Source organism: Octopus sinensis, linkage group LG2 (genome assembly GCF_006345805.1).
Source record: "Octopus sinensis linkage group LG2, ASM634580v1, whole genome shotgun sequence".
NCBI lineage: Eukaryota > Metazoa > Mollusca > Cephalopoda > Octopoda > Octopodidae > Octopus > Octopus sinensis.
The window spans coordinates 3674849-3693119 of record NC_042998.1 but is presented as its reverse complement, the minus strand read 5'-3'; the positions used below and the strand labels follow the sequence as shown (position 1 = coordinate 3693119).

General features: G+C 35.7%; 1 protein-coding gene across 3 annotated transcripts in view; it reads right to left on the bottom strand.

The window, feature by feature from the left end:
* LOC115232408 (A disintegrin and metalloproteinase with thrombospondin motifs 7) overlaps positions 1-18271 on the bottom strand; it is a 313827-nt gene that overhangs the window by 180239 nt on the left and 115317 nt on the right. For all 3 annotated transcript variants that reach the window (XM_036511342.1, XM_029802264.2, XM_029802265.2), the window contains exons 6-10: positions 17115-17239; positions 13983-14132; positions 10233-10376; positions 9131-9275; positions 4717-4809 (exon numbers count right to left, since the gene is read on the bottom strand). In XM_036511342.1, coding sequence (XP_036367235.1) covers positions 4717-4809; positions 9131-9275; positions 10233-10376; positions 13983-14132; positions 17115-17239 — 657 coding nt within the window. The remainder of the gene's footprint in view (positions 1-4716; positions 4810-9130; positions 9276-10232; positions 10377-13982; positions 14133-17114; positions 17240-18271) is intronic.

The window sequence follows — 18271 nt, the reverse complement described above, 5'->3', positions numbered from 1 at the left end:
GTTTATGTTATGAGGAACATTACACTCAGACCTGAGTGCTTGTGTAATATCTTACAGCTTCCTCAGAGCCATTTAGATGATGTTTATGTTTATACTGGCAACTAAAACCTATTTCCCTACTTGGTTTACCAGGTGAAAAATGTGTCATGGAGACTGCAGGTTTAGTACAAGACCTGTCAAAGGACAGTTGTCCTCTTCATGAACCATCAGCCAATCACACAAGTGATGTCTTGTAAAAACATCCTGCATCTGGTCTAAGACTGTAGCCATGAAAGCCCCAATGAAAGACATACTGTGCAGGAGTTGACATCCATGAGTGCTGTGGTGTAGAGCAAGGAGAAGACTTATTTGAAGATGCTATTTGCCTCCTTATTATAATAACATACTCTTCAAAAGACAAACATTCCTCCAAAGAAACTTTTAATTAGTTGCAGTCTAAAGCAAAATTAAAAGCAAAAGTTTGTTAAGGGAAATGGAAAATTGAATTAAGCCATTTATTGTGACTGAAGCAGAAAGGTCGTTATGGCATCAGATGCTGAATTAGAGTGAGAGCTTGTTTCATTTCCATTACAGTTAATATAAACCATAACACAGTGACTGAAACGGATCATTGTGGTGCAGCTTCTTTACTTTAAAGGTTTACAGGTAGAAAATACTAGCATCAAGGCGAGTTTTGTTAATTTGCAAACACTAAAGTTATTAAAAGGTAATAGGATGATTAATCGAAATTAAATTAGCATGGGTTTAAGTAAATGTCATTAGAATGCAGTTAAGAGCATAGATACAGGGTCTTTATTCATTAATCAAGAAATGAGAGGTATTTGACTAAAGAACTTATAGTGTGAAGCTATCCATTCCAGAAAGGGACACTGTATCAAAAGTAACTTTTGATATCAACAGAGAAGTGAAATTACTACAAGAAGTGAGTATGTAAGTATGTATCATGCTAGTACTTTTTCTTCTGATACAGTTCAAAGTTATACAAGAGTGAGAAATCCATAAAAGAGTAAAGTCCATGCATTGAGTATTCTGGCAATTTAGCATATTCTTAAGTAAAAAAAAACAAAAAAAAAAACATTGGTTCTAATCAAGACCTTAGTTTTCTTAATCGCAGTTGTTTGGGATTATCAATTATTGCAAATGATTTTCATTTCGGAGATGTACTTGCATAGCAAGTGACCTGATCTGACTTCGTGTGCTGGAACAAAATCAATTGCAGTGTGGAAGGTGTTTGTAAGCCATTTAAGAAACACACAAAAGCCGTTCGATTCACTTCAACATTTAAGTTTAATTTGTCAAAATATTTTCGGCGCTAAAATCCGCGACCTGTTCACTGACAAGAATCCGTGCTGCATCTCTGAGATGCAGCACGGATTCTTGTCAGTGAACAGGTCGCGGATTTTAGCGCCGAAAATATTTTGACAAATTAAACTTAAATGTTGAAGTGAATCGAACGGCTTTTGTGTGTTTCTTAAATGGCTTACAAACACCTTCCACGCTGCAATTATTTTTCAGTTCAATTATTGTTCAATGATCATACTGAATTGTGCTATTAAAAAATTTAACAAATTATGGATGATTACATAGATTGACCCACAACTGTTATTCACTTTTGATTTATCTGAGCCTTAATTCTAATATTTCTTAAATTTTACCAAATAAAATGTTTAAGGGAGTGAGTAAGTCAATTACATTGACCTCCAGTACTCAACTGGTACTTATTTTATTGACCTCGAAAGGATGAAAGGCAATGGAGATTTGACTACATAGTCTCCTTCAAAAACAGCACAAATATTGATATCAATAGAAAAGTTTTGATACATGACCAGACACACAGTCGAAATCTGGGTCTCATAACACTGCTTATCTCTCATGGTAACACCATTTACATAAAATTGCCAAAACAGCATCCTTAAGGTTAATTTACATCTTCTAAGCCAGACGATGCTCAAAAGACCTTATCAGCCCTGAAATAAGAGCCATGTACAGATCACAGGTTTGAGACAGTGCTGCTGCTGAACACAGAGGTGCATACCTGACCACATACAAAATAAAACCTGTTAATCAGGTGGCAAAGAATTACTCAATAACAGACTACATTCCTAGCTCTCAGGTATGCACTTTCTTCACCTGGTCTCTTCTGCTGTAACTACTATCGCCTCTGTCCTAAACAAACTAACTGCATAACTATAACAATTTCTCCTTCTCTTGCATCACTTCTTCCTCAGATATTTCTTCTCCATCCACGTTTTTATTGCAAATATTCAAACTGTATACCGACCATAATTTCACCAGCTTGAGGCATCTAAAAAGTTCCTCTCTATTGCCCCTCCACCTCTAACTAACATTTACAAAAGACTATTGATTAAATAATTTCAGCAGCTTCTTAATTTTATTGCATCTTTCCAGTGCCCGTGGAAGATATCTTTAATTCATACTGATATATTAAAACTTTCTAGAATCTAAAGAGTTTAATGATAGAATTGCTTTTAAGTACAAGTTGCAATTAGCATGTAGTTTATTTTTCACCATTCAGCTGAATAAAAAAGAACTATACTAAAATTACATAATTTGAAGAAAACATTTTATGTAAGAACTATTGTAAGTAGTAAGTGGCACTCTAAATAATGATGTACACATGAAGAATACAGTTTTATGAAAGTATTTCTCACTCATGTACAATGACAGAATAATTCTACAAATTATATTACATTTAATCAATTATCTGGTAAGTTAAGCCATGAAACAAGAAACTATGATTAGATTATAATTTTTCATGCTATTAATTTCATCTGTAGAGGCTAACATATTTCAATATTTACATCTACACTATACTTTCATAAATTTTATCTCTGATCATTAGGTGTTTCTGTCTTGGATACTGTACAAAGTATCAGCCCTAACTAGAAGTAGGGAACTTTTTCTTTTAATATTTTTAATTTAAGCACCACTAGTATAGGGGATATGAAATTAGTACTCTTGGTTTAAAAATAAAGCTTCATAGTTCACATTTAGTATGGTGCTGCTATATAAATATTTAGAAATAAGACATCTAATGATAGCTGGAAATCAAAGTAATTAAAATATAGTGTAGATGTAAATATCAGGAAAACAGTTTCATGCCTAAAGGATTGTAGTATAAAAAAGGATAACCTTACAAATAATAACTTATCTCAGACATATAGACAATTAAGTAAGAAACTATGATTCTAAATTTACCATCCAAAAGCCACGTGCGCAAAAATCTCAAATTTAAACAAAGAGAGTATAGTCAACAATTTGACCTTATTCTCACCAGGTACTTGTTTTAACAAATTAACAGGAGATAGGGCAAAACTTATTCTAAAGGATTTGGTCAAATAGCGTTTACACATTTTTTGATTTCTCCAATTAGAGGAATAATATTGATTTCAAATTTTGGTACCAGGCCAGCAATTTAGGAGGAGGGGCTAAGTCAATTACATCAGTCCCAGTGTTCAACTGGTGCTTATTTTGTTGACCCCAAAAGGATGAAAGCCAAAGTCAACCTCAGCAGAATTTAAACTCAGAACATAAAGACAGGCAAAAAGCCACTAAGCATTTTGTCTGGCAGACTTACAGTTCTGCCCTTTTTCTGCCTTAATTAGAGGAGTGAGATTACCATCGTTAAAATTTCACTGTCTATATGTATATACAGAATTGAATTATCTCAATACTTGTAATAATTTGTCAAATTCCTCCTGTTGTTTTGAATTAGATCATCTACAGAAATGAAGAATTGGGCATGGATGATCTATAAAGGTAGATATCTGGTTACTTTTACTACAAAGTAGCTGTGTGGTTTTAAAGAATTTATTTGCATCCACACATTCCTGAACATGTGTCTTCTAGTTGAGCCTTGATTCAACCGAAGTGTTTTGAATGAAATTTGGCAAAGAGAAACTGTCGTAACGTTCTTGTCAATAAGTGCGTGGGATGAACAAAAATCATTATGTCAAACAAGAAGTATTTTGAAATCTATTATATAAAATCCATTCTAGGATCTCGGGCATCCTCCATCCGATTGCGCTCAAATTTGATTTGTAGGTACCGACGGTATCAGGGCATGTATAGGTCTTGAAAAAATTACAAAAATCGATTCCAGGTGAGAATGCGATCGATAAAGCCGTGGGAACGTGCATTTGTATGCGCAAGTACATCAGCTGTTGTGATGTACTTACTGGTACTTTAAACTCTTCAGTTGCATATTTGTGTGAATAAAATCGTTTTTCTTTGGAATAGAAAAAAAGTCTATCTTTATTTCTTCTTTTGCTGGGGTCTCAAATTTAGGTTAAATCAGTGTTTCTCAAAGGGGAGGCCTATGGGACAGCCGGACAAGTTGTTTTGAGAAAATTTGGTTTAAATGTTTGACAACTCAGCACCGTCCATTGGACAGGGGGCGTTTTGCTCGTAATTAACTAAAACTTAAATCATATCCTTTTATACCAAGTTTGAATTCAATTTTCGTCCCTAATGAAAATGATAAAATAAGTACCAGATAAGGTAATATGGTCAATACCATTGACTACAACCCTCCAAGTTGTTGCTCCAGCATGGCTGCAGTGCAATGATTTAACCCAGTAAAAACAAAAAAATTAGTATATAAGTCATATGGCAAAAACCATTTCCGGCCAGATAATTTCAGCAAAATCTTCTTTGAAAGTCTAAAGTTAGTATGCAACCATACTTGCCATGTACCTTGTTCCTGCCACAGATAGTGCCTTCTGCAGCAGGCTCACGCTTTGTTGTACAAGTCTTGTTTACGTGACACCACAGGTAAGAGCAAATATTCTACAAATATAGCAACAAAGAAATATCAGCAAAGAACAATATACATATATACATGCATATATATTTCATTTTTGGATTTGGCTTGCAAGATTCTTTATGTGAGTTCATGTGTTGAAGCATATTCTATTGTGTCTGGGGTATCACATTCTCTTTTAGTGCCTTATAATTTAACACACTCACCAGTAAAATTTCCACTTATTTCTTTTTTATTTTTCTAAAATTTTCGTTGCATCTTGCAACAATTTCAATTGTTTTTCTTTTTTATGAAAGTCAAAACTATTGAAAAGGTTACAAGATGCAACGGAAATTTTAGATAAATAAAAAAGAAATAAGTGGAAATTTTACTGGTGAGTGTGTTAAATTATAAGGCACTAAAAGAGAATGGCTCTCTCCAGACACAACAGAATATATATATATATATATATATATATATATATAAGTAATACTAAGCAATAAGGGTTTAGCAACGAGTTGCCTTACCACATACCGAATTTAGAAATAGCAGTCAAAGGGTTATAGCTATTTCTTCTACTAATATATATATATATATATATACACATACATATATATGTATGTAATATAATTTTTCTGAATCTTCAGATTTTTCAATATGCTAGACCACTTGTTTTACGTTAATATTAATCAAATTAATGTTCAATTTTTCACTCTTATTATTTTAAATTTATATATATATATAAGAATACATGGGTTTGAAGGGTCTATGCAACAATGTTTGCTGTGTGTATGTATATATGTGTGTGTGTGTGTGTGCAGCAATGTTCTCACACAAAATTGAATTTATGCACTTACCTACACACAAATATCTTTGTATGTATATATGCATGCATGCATGGTGACCTTTGTCCTAATTTCAAACACTCTTTCTTATTACAGACATATTCTCGTAAGAGATTTGTTATTTTGTCTTCTATAGATCTTCAGAAGACTATCTGATACTGATTTTGATTGAAATTTTGTGACAAATGTAGCAAAGAATTTTGCCAAAAGCCTTATCAAAAGTGACTCCACTCTTGTTCATTCTAACAAATTAGGTTTTTAACCCAAATGTAGATGAATGCACATATGAACATAAAGGACAGATGGTGGGCTTGTTGTTGGAACTGTATAAAAATGAACATCCTGAACATCCAGTGTTGGCCTCTTGATAAATAATGATTGCAGGAGACACTACCCGATCTGATCAATCTAATGATCTATCAATAATATATATATATATATATATATATATACTAGCAAGTATCGCCCGGCGTTGCTCGGGTTTGTAAGGGAAATAACTATAAAGCATTTTTAGAGAGTTATAGCCAAAAAATGGAAAAAAAATGATGGTAATTTTTTTTTTAGTTAAAAAGGTGGAGTTGCGTCCCCTAGACAGTCTGTGGTTTGTGTTTCTGATTCTCGACCCCATGTCGAATTTATCGATTTTTTTCAGAACTGGGGGAACTTTTCAAAATTTTCGCTGCGTTAGTTTTGAATTATGACATTGGGCTATGTGTGTGTCAAGTTTCATCAGAATCGGTTGAAAGCCATGGTCAGGGTGAGGGTACAACCTAACAGACACACAGAAACACACACAGACAAACTGCCGTTTATATATAGAGAGATATATATTATTAATGTTTGATTTGTTATGAGATTTTTAGAATAATAATTATAAGATATTTAATTAATTTCTATGTGGTTATTATAGATAATATCTTTGCACAACTGATTGAATAACTAAATAATGGTTTGTCTCTAATTTCTGTGTGTGTGTGTGTGTGTGCTATAATGAGGAAAAATGAGAAAAGTATTGCATAAGAGTGATATAAGTTTAAGCAAAGGTTATAGTATGAACATTTGATTTTAACCTTTCAGATGCTAGTCCTTCATCAGAAAAGTATCTGTTTATCTCTTTACATGTGTGCATCTGTGTGTGTGTACATATACACACACACACACACACATCATCATCATCCGCTTTCCATGCTGGCATGGGTTGGACGGTGCAACTGGGGTCTGGGAAGCCAGAAGGCTGCACCAGGCCCAGTCTGATCTGGCAATGTTTCTACGGCTGGATGCCCTTCCTAACGCCAACCACTCCATGAGTGTAGTGGGTGCTTTTTACGTGCCACCTGCACAGGTGCCAGATGAGGCTGGCAAACGGCCACGATCAGATGGTGCTTTTTACGTGCCACCGGCACGGAGGCCAGGCGAGGCTGGCAATATTCTTTTATGTGTTTCAGCCCAAAGGCTGTGGTCATTGCAAGGGCACAGCCCGTGTTAGCACATTTTGAAAGGCCACTCTTATGTGATTGGCTTTGTATCATATTGTATATTATATTATATATGATGATCATCATCATCATTTGATATCTGTTTTACCATGCTGGCATGGGCTGAACGGTTTGACAGGATCCAGTGAACCCCAGAGCTACATGCCTTAATGGGCTCTTGTTTTATATGAGATAAACATACAGTATCTTTCTGCTTAGCTCCATCTCTCTCATTCCATTAATTGCACATGTGTATACATCAAATATAGATACTAGAGATTCTCTTTCAAAACATTCCAGTTCTTGATGACCTCAAACTGGTTTCCAACTGTTACTGTTTAAATAAATTAATGAGTAATCAACTTATCATAATTGGTTGGTTTCTTTTACTTTATGTGGTTAGCTTCATTTAGGTGGTAAAATCCACAAGCATTTTCTTTAGTACTACCATATGGTTTTTAGGGGCTTTTTTTTCGGCAGACATCACTTGTGACTAGCTTTTTGACTATACCTTCCCTGTAGACCTTGACTTGAATATTATAGTCAACAGCAAACAGTAACATACCGTAAATCCTCGAGTATAGTCCGCCCTCAAGTATAATACGCAGGGGATTTTTAGGGGGCGGTACCTCTGAAAAACCTAAACCTTGTGTATAATACGCACTCCTTCTCTAACTTAAATTGTGCGTAATTAAGCCAGCAGCACCTAGTCGAACAAACACTTTCACGCATGTGTAATACAATAATGGTGATGTTCTTAACTGTTATATGGGAATGTAAATATGTTTGCAAATTGGTTTTGTTACATGTTATTCTGTGTTCTGAATACTTTTATTTTAATAAATGTTGCTTACTGCAAGTTATGGATGATTCTTTTATGACTTCATTGTCTTCAGGCTTAGCTTAAAGTATTTTCGTGCCCGACATCTCAAAATGCATCTGAATAAACATTGCCGGACAGCAAATAGAGACTCGGACATTGCTTAGAAAATATTTTTCCTTTTTAACCTCGTATATAGTACACACTAGGAATTTTGACCTTTAAATTTTTGGAAAAAAGTGCGGATTATACTCGAGGATTTATGGTAATTAATAAGGGAGCAAGGGGAGCAACTGCTCCCACTGAGCACATTTTTCAAAATTGGCACCTTTTCAATAATTTTTGTTTGAACTCTTTAGGTCATTTGTACAATATAAGTCAAATCTCTTTTCCTCTTTGGTTAATCATATGACCTTAGAAGAACTTTCTGGGGTCATTACTTTATGTGACCAACCTCTTGTATTTTTTAACTGTCTGTTCAATCTCCTGTGATGTGTTGGCTGTTGCTGGCATCTAAAGGACCAAAACAAACCCTGACATCACAACCTCTTAACATTAAACAATGCCACGGAGTTTCATCTTTTTCCTGTCAAACCTATATCAGTAGTTGTAGGTTTCATACATAATGACATTGTTACCGAAACATGAAATTAGTGAATGTAGAATACAATCATGCAAATTATAACTAATTAAATGTTTCAAGTGATATAAGAAAAATGAGTTAAAATTTGCTTGGTGCGGGATACAGTGTCTTTTTCTTTTTTCTTTTATGTGGTCGCTCCCCTGAAATTTAGAATGTGGCTATGCCTCTAACAGCACATTAATTTCACCCCTCAGAGTGGGCTCGTAAAGGCCTACCTTGACTAACTTTAAAATTAAGTCTGACAACAAATAACAATCTTATTTCAAAAGCATATTAATATCTTCTTGTTGTTGATGTTCAGGTCAGACACAAGAATCAATCAAACTAATTGCCAATTAACTTCAATATATTTTCCAATTAACTATAATTTTATTATAGAGAACTATATTTTTCATTTTATCACACTGCAAGTATTCTGTCTCATTCGCTATGTTTATTTAATTAAATCAATACCAAAATTTAAATCATGGTTGAAACAGTCTCCAATAACCAAAGTTTGATGAGGACTTTATTACTCATTCATCTTTCCTTTCTTTTCTCTTTGAGCAAGAATCTAAAACAGATAAAAGGAAGAATTTTTCTTACAGAAACTGAATCACAGACTTTAGCTTCGGGACCATACTGCAGTCGGCACTGATGATCAGCATTGTACATGGTGCCAGGAGGTAAGAATGGGAAGACGTAATCAAAGACAGTTGACTCATCATTCAAGCAGTAACCTCTGTCACGACTGGTGAATAGAATGGAATAAAATAGATTAAGATTTATAAATAAGGAATATATTTTTAAGGAAGCCACAAAGGCAAACAACAAAAATATAACAAAACCAACAATAAAACAATAAGCAGGATAATTGTGCCAACAAGGGTTGGGGCAATGGACACTATATCAGTAATGTGACACTTAAGAACCAATGGAACTCAATTTCAGTTGAATGTACGAGATCACTGTGAAATAAAGTACATTCTCCTCAAGGCAGATGGTGTGAGAATTGAACCTAAGACCCAGTAGTAATGATTACAACCATGACATCATACACCTTAACACCAGTGATATCATCATCAATGGCATTGACCCTAGTGTAAAACACTGGGGTCAACATCATTTACTAATTTATACCATTTATTAATTTATTAACCCCAAAAGGATGAAAGGTAAAGTCAACTTTGGTGGAATTTGAACTCAGAACATAAAGATGGATGAAATGCTGCTAAACATTTTGCCTGGCATGCTAATGATTCTGCCAGCTCTCTGCCTTAATCATCATAATAATAATAATGATTTCAAATTTTGGCACAAGACCAGTTATTTCAGGGAAAGGACTAAGTCTATTACATTGACCCAGTGTTTGACAGATAATTATTTTATCAACCCTGTTAGGATGAAAGGCAATATATATTTCCCCATGTTCACTCATACAAAACAATGAGTGACTCTCTACTTGATCGCTAGAAATAGATGTCAAATTTGACTCAAAGTTGCTCAGCCATCTTTTCAAAATAAGTCTTTGAATAATGTAAACCAAGCTAGACATGGTTCCATGTATCCTGGCCTGAATAAAAGGTGAGATGCTTTTCTGATCTTATGCCTACAAAAACTGAGGAACAAAATCAACAATAACAAAAACAACAGCAACACAATCAACAACAACAACTTGTTTCTCAGATAACTGTGAAAGGTAACTCACTCAAAGAACTTGGTTACAGCCTTCTTACTGCATGGAGACCAAATTCTAAGCCGACTGCTACCAAACATCTGTGGTGCCATCACATAGGAATTTTCACCGGATGAAATACATTTGCTTCGACCTCCATCATGTTTCATTCCAAGGCTGAAACAAAACAGATTTATATTTCAATTTTCGTCAATTTTCTTCTTTTTTTTAAAATTTTGCTTTAATTCAGTTCAATTGTAGATAGAATATCCAACCTTTCACAGACGGATTTTTATTGGGTGTTTTACTGAGCTCTGAACTGCAAACTAACATAATGCTTATTGGTTATATATACAATGACGTATGTATCACTGAACGTAGTAATGATTTTATGACTAAGAGAACTTAATCATTAAAGGTAATGTTAAATCTCTTTGCCGTATTCAGTATAGTACCATACACAGTATAATGGCCTGCAAGTCTACAAATACAACACTCAATCAACTTGGCTAGCCATGACACACTTTTTATTGGAAAATCATCGTCGTTTAACGTCCGCTTTCCATGCTAGCATGGGTTGGACGATTTGACTGAGGACTGGCAAACCAGATGGCTGCACCAGGCTCCAATCTTGATTTGGCAGTGTTTCTACAGCTGGATGCCCTTCCTAACACCAACCACTCTGAGAGTGTAGTGGGTGCTTTTACGTACCACTGGCATAAGGGCCAGTCAAGCGGTACTGGCAACGGTCCTGGAAATCGTGTTTTTTTTTTTTAACGTGTCACCTGCACAAGTGCCAGTAAGGCAATACTGGCAACAATCACACTCGAATGGTGCTTTTTATGTGCCACTTGCACAAACGCCAGTTAGCTGCTCTGGCAACGATCATGCTCGGATGGTGCTCTTAGTGCTCCACTAACATGGATGCCAGTCATCGAATTTGATTTTGATTCCGATTTCACTCGCCTCAACAGGTCTTCACAAATTAATTACTACGTGCATGGAAAACAGTGAGAGTCAAAATAGTGGCATACATATTCATTTTTAATATGTTCTAGCAGATTTGAACATGAGTAAGCTAATCATTGCTGTATTTCATCTTCAGATAATACCTCCTTTCAGATGATATATATTCAATACACATCCAATTTATTGATGTAAGGGACTTTGAGACACCTGTGTCTCAGCCTAGTTGTGTCTCTTCAGTCAAGGTTAATTCTGGACCAACTAATGTAAACAAGATTGGTGGCTCTTGTTTCCATAATTCAGCAAAAAATTATTTGCTGATTCATGTTGATGTCAACCAAAACCGATAATAAATTACCATGCAAATAGAGAACAGCAAGAATCAAAACGATGACAAACACTCATTTTTAATGTCTTGTCAGACACACTAATCACAGTTGCATTTTGTCTTTGAAGAATATTGTCTTTCAGACAATCTAACACATTCAATGAATTGATGTAAAGCCCCAAAACAAATATTGCAATGAATGGGTGTAATGAGCAGAACATCTAAAATTTTACATAAGAGGCTGAAGTATATTGGAACTGAGACATGTAGTGTCGACCTGCAGAAAAAATGCCATCTTATATTCTGCAAGATTCTTGAGACACTTCCGTTTTGAGCTAATTGTATCTCTTCAGTCAAATAATAATTGTTTCTGATTTAAGCATAAATTATAAATTTTGAGGGGTGGGGGTTTAGTCGATTGGTACTTTATTTTATTGACTTTGAAAGAATGGAATGTAAACCTGACCTCAGTCGTATTTGAACTCAGAAGTAAAGTGCCAGAACAAATATCGCAAGGTATTTTTTCCGGCGCTCTAATTAATCTGCCAATTAAAAAGCAAAAATTAATAACAAAAATTAAGAAGAAAAAAGGAGAAGAAGAAGAAGAAGGAGGAGGAGGAGGAGGAGAATGGTTTTAAATTTTGGTACAAGACCAGCAATTTTGGGGAGGGGATAAAACAGTTACATCAGCCCTAGTGTTTCACTGATACTTAATTTATCGGCCACAAGAGAATGAAAGGCAAAGTCGACCTAGCGGAATGTGAACTCAGAATGCAAAGATGGACAAAATGCCACTAAGCATTTTGCTTGGCATGCAAACGATTCAGCCAGCACACTGCCTTAATACTACTAGAACTACTACTACTATTACTGCTAATAATAATAATAATAATAATAATGATAATAATAATAATGATTTCTAATTTTTGGCACAAGGGCAGCAATTTCAAGGAAGGGTTTAAGTCGATTATGTCAACTGCTGCTTATTTTATCTACCCCGAAAGGCCGAAAGGCAAAGTCGACCCTAGTGGAATTTGAACTCAGAATGTAAAGACCCAGAAGAAATACTGCTAAACATTTTGTCCGATGCTCTAACAGTTCTGCTAGCTCACTGCCTTTCATTTCAAATTTTGACAGAATGCCAGCAGTTTTGATGGGAATAGGGTGAATAATCGGGTGAATGTCAAAGTTGACCTCAGCAGAGTTTAAACTCGAAATGCAAAGCCCCAGAATGAATAATGCAATGCATTGGGTGTAATTAGCACAACATCCAAACTCTTTTACACAAGAGGCTGAAGTATATTGGAACCGAGACAAGGAATGTTTACCAGCAGAAAAAAATATCATCTCGAAACTGCAAGATTCTTGACATTTAAGGAGACTTGTTAACAAACTTTAAGATAATATCCCTGCTGCTTAAATTAGCATGTAACCACCTTTGCATAATAATAATAATAATAATTTCTGCTATAGGCACAAGGCCTGCACTTTGGAGGGAGGGAGGAAGGGAACTAGCAGATCACATCGACCCCAGTGCGTAACTGGTACTTAATTTATCGACCCCGAAAGGATGAAAGGCAAAGTCGACCTCAGCGGAATTTGAACTCAAAAACATTTCGTCCAGCATGTTAATGATTCTGCCAGTTCACCGCCTTAATAATGATAATATTAACCCTTTCTACTAAAGGCACGAGGCCTGAAATTTTTTGGGGGGATGTGGCTAGTCGATAACATCGACTCCAATGCTCGACTGGTACTTAACTTAGTGACCCCGAAAGCATGAAAAGCAAAGTCGACCTCGGTGGAATTTGAACTCAAAACTACACAACCCACTTTCTGAACCATTGATGCTGAAAGGAACCCTTTATTTGTCTAAAGGAAAAGAATCTAACAAATTATAAGATCCACTTACTTATAATTAATCACAAGATACTTATTTTCTTATCTTTATATATAAAAGAGAAGTTGTGTGTCTGTCTCCTACGATTTAGATTCCTAACTACTCCCACATTTTGCGGTGCAGTTTAACCAAAACCGGGTATCTTATAGTCGTGATTCATATCGAGCCCTTCTGGGTATTAGCGCGCGTCTACGATGAGTCTACGATATTAATAAAAAATTACCATCATTTTTTTCCATTTTAATGCCTTTTTTCGCTATTATATAAGGAAAGTAACTCTCTAAAAATGTCTACGATGAGTCAACGATTTAAAAAAAAATTTACCATCTTTTTTTCCATTTTAATGCATTTTTTCGCTATTATATAAAGGAAGTAACTCTCTAAAAATGTCTACGATGAGTCAACGATTTAAAAAAAAATTTACCATCATTTTTTTCCCATTTTTAATGCATTTTTTGCTATCTTTTGGTTATAACTCTCTAAAAATGCTTATATAGTTATTTCCCTTACAAACCCGAGCAACGCCGGGTGATACTGCTAGTTTAATATAAAGAAAACCCCACTTAGATCGAAGAGTATCACAACTTACTTGTGTCCCAGCTCATGCGCAATGGTATATGCAAGAGCTAATCCAGAATCTTCATTGATGTTACATGACATCTGAGGTTGACACATGCCTGAAAGATGTGCAAGTCCTAAGGTATTACAGGGACGGTCTATTCGGCTGCAGATATCATGTCTGAAAAGAGTGATTTGAAGAAAGCAACGACTAGAAATAATACGAATTATAATTAAAAATAAAATATAATACAACGGATTTTCTAAGAACCCGTTTTGCCGCTTTGCTACGGTTCCCACTGCAACGCCTAATGACAGCAGGTTAGAAATGTTCAGTAAATGATTACCGTAAATCCTCGAGTATAATCCGCATTTTTTTCCAAAAATTTAATGGTCGAAATCCCTAGTGCGTACTATATACTAGGTTAAAAATGAAAAATAGTTTCTAGGCAATGTCCGAGTCTCTATTTGCTGTTCGACAATATTTATTCAGACGCATTTTGTGATGTTGGGCGCGAAAATATCTTTAGCTAAGCCAGAAAGCAATGAAGTCATAAAAGACTCATCCATAACTTGTAGTAAGCAACATTTATTAAACGTTATTACTGTTATTTCTTTATTTTCTGCAAACAAAATACACAAAAACGCTAAACGTTTGCATTATGTTATATATATAATAATAATAAAGGACGTTACCGTATTTACAGTTTTACAAACCAAGGACGTTATATAGACCTCCTTGACTCACGTTAGAGAAGGGATGCGTATTATACTCAAGGTTTAGGTTTTTCAGAGGTACAGACCCTAAAAATCCCCTGCGTATTATACTCAAGGGCGGACTATACTCGAGGATTTACGGTATGTACACAAACTTTTCGATTAGATTTCCATATAATAAACAGATTAAATTTGCAGATGCCTTCTAATACTGTTGGAGTAAGAAGAGAATGATGCACAAACGATAGCGTAAGCTTGAAATCTTCTGTAGCATTTGCTTCTAACAATAACGTTAGTCAATTTTTGATGCTTTATACTTCCCCTCCTTTAAAATAGAAATCACAGAACGTGACCATATTCCTCTCCATTAGAAACTAAACTGAGTTTATATTTACCTCACTCTAAAATAACTTTCAATTTCGATGTAAGGTGGGAGCCGGCACTTGCTGAGATTCCTGTAATCCAAATACCCCCAAAAACTGTGGGGATTAGTGACTTCTTGAACTCTTCAAGCCGCCCAAGAAAAGCAACAAACGGTTGAGTGACTTCCTCAGATTCCTTTTTCAGCTACTTAAATTAAAATGCCCTTTTTTTTTAAATAATAGCTTTGGGGAATAGCGAGTGACTTTGTAAAATATCATCTTCCCAGACACTTTTCATTTCTTCCATGGTTACCAGGATTTTACTGCGCTTCCGTGTTAGTTTAAAGGCGTTACGCTCACTTGAATTATTCACGGTAACTTTTTATTTCATCAAATTGGTTCATTATGACCTTTAACCCTTTCGTTATCAACCCGGCTGAAACAGCCTCTGACTCTGTTGTACAAATGTCTTGTTTTCATAATTTTTGAATTAAAGTCTTCCACCAAACCTAAGTCACAATTTATGTTCCTAACAATAGCTTAATGACAACTAAGTTATTTTGCTAAATTCTTTGTTATATTTAAAATCAATTGAAAGAAACACAGAGCATCTCAAAATAAATGCAGTAATGAAAAGGTTGAAGTTGATATTGCAAATCCTAATGATTCCGCAACAACATTTTTTCTTTTCCTTCTTGAACTTTTTTTTCTCATAACTTGTAGTTTGGTATACAATTTCACTACATTTACGCGACGTGACAGGGTAATAAGAATACTGATGCATTCTTTTTTAATTATATTACTTTAAGTAATTAAGAATTTACTACGCAAGTGAACGATGTAGTACGAACAAGCTCTCAAGAACGCAAAAACAAATTGAGAGTCACTGATTACCTTCTTTTGTGCCTCCCTAATAAAGCAAGGAGGTAGTTCCCTAAAGCAGGTCCAAATTTATTCTGGGAACAGCCATGCTATAGGAATAGTTTCCCTCTTGTGATTTCGACTGTCAAACTGCTGTGGCATTAAGCTCTCGTTATAACGAGATTTCGCTCGCGGAAGTCGCAGATAACCAAATAATGGCCTGTGCGTGTGTGGGTGTGTGGTGGAGTATCTCATCAAACATACTTATGCACAAGGGCTTGTACAAACTCCTTATACACAGTACTGATGAACCTAAAGCCACCGAAGAGGACACTTCCCCAAAGTGGGTGCAGTGAGATCTAACGCAGAACCACGTGGTTGTGAAACGATCTTCTTGACTACGCTGCCATTCCTATATATAAGCATACAATTTTATTTTTCCAGGTAACAATGGTGCAGCTGCTCAGTAGTCATATCTTCCTTCGTCTCTTCTTCTTTCCTAACTCTTCGCCTTTCACTCCACTCTGCGTAGCTATAAGCTCAAAAGTGTTGGCACGCACAGCAGATGCCAACAGATACATGCTGGTTGTCCTGTTCTGTTACCACTTTCGCCCTCCGCAAAAAATCCCAAATTTTATTTAATTTGCTTTGCGGGACGGATTGTTTCAATGAAGTCGCGTCTTGTCCTTGCCTTCGTCGCGTGGAGTAGTTGAAACAGGGACAACTGAAGAAGGGGAATGTTGTATGTCTCGCTTCTGTGTGTGTGTGTGTGTGTGTGTTTTACGTTGTTCGAAAATATCGTTTCTACTTTTTTGTCTTTATGTTTTCGTTTCTCATTGTGTTCAACGTTTTTTGTATGTCCTGTACCAATATATGGATGTATATATACATATATATGTAGGTATGTACATATATGTATGTATATATGCATATATTTATATATTATTTACATTATTATATGATCGAGCGCCACGCATCCTTTTCCAAGTAAGTATGCATACATACATATATATATATATATATACATACATATATATATATATATATATATAACGCACAAAACGCTCGTACACCCTCTCAAACGCGCATGTGGACACATACACATATATTATAAGTACACATATACATACACGCGTGTATTCATCCATACATACATACGTACATAGATACGATACATGAAAACGCGCATAAGCGTAAACATATGCAAATAAAGGATGATTAACCTAGTCAAAAGAACTGCCACATCATGGTGATTTGGATGACTGTCTTCCTTGAAGTTCATCTTTCGCTGCCAGCGACAAAAACTGCGAAGACTTCGGTCAGCATGATGAGTAATTTTCAGGCCTTCCTGCATATGAAAATGAAAACAAATCATCAAACATCAATGGAACAGATTTTATCAGTTCATTTCGCTGGATCCACTAGCCAAGAGTGAGGGGCCCAAGAAGAGAGGTGGCGGCCCACCCCGGGTGACGCTTTTATAAGAGAGGCACTTTGGGGTTTGCTGCATAAGTTTAAGGATCAGCTATTAAAAATTCATTTCACTGGATCCAGTAGCCAAGAGTGAGGGGGCCAAGAAGAGAGGTGGCAGCCCACCCCGGGTTACGCTTTTATAAGAGAAGCACTTTGGGGTTTGCTGCATAAGTTTAAGGATCAGCTATTAAAAATTCATTTCACTGGATCCAGTAGCGTAGATAGGAGATGAAGGGACCAAGGAGTGAGGTGGCGGCCCACCCCGCCCGACGATGTTTTGAAACGTACTTCTGTGTTTGTCGTAGAAGCTTGTATAGGCTGTATAAGCTACAGTGATAGGAACGACAAATACAGGGGCTGCACAGGGAGGCACGCACTCTAGCTACACCACTGGCTGAATCCCAGGGTTATCGTGATCCTACATCTCTGGAATAAGATTATAAACGAGATACAAATTATCCGTTAGAATCAGTCACACTATAACATTACAAGCAGTCTCACTGTAGAGAGTCTATTGATGATATTTTAGAAGCAGAGTAACTGCCTTGCTTAATCTCTCTCTATATAAAGCTGAAGTTGTCTGTGTATGGCAGTTTTGGTAGCCTTCAACTAACACTGTCTCCTCCGAGACCCTGCGGCGCAGGTCAACCAAAATTGAGAGTATGACAGAAGAAGGCTTGCTCTTCATTCTGTAGTAGATATAATTCAAATCGGACCATGTTAACACCAAAAATTATTTACATAAAAAAGGTGCTTTTTTTCTATGAAAATCCCTATTTTTTACGATTTTTTTACTGCTGTGTCGCCATTTTTCGGTGTATTTCAACCAGGAAAATGTTCACTTAAAGAGAATAATAAGCTACATAATGCAAAATTTTTACTTTTCAAAATTTCCAATTCTAAAGGG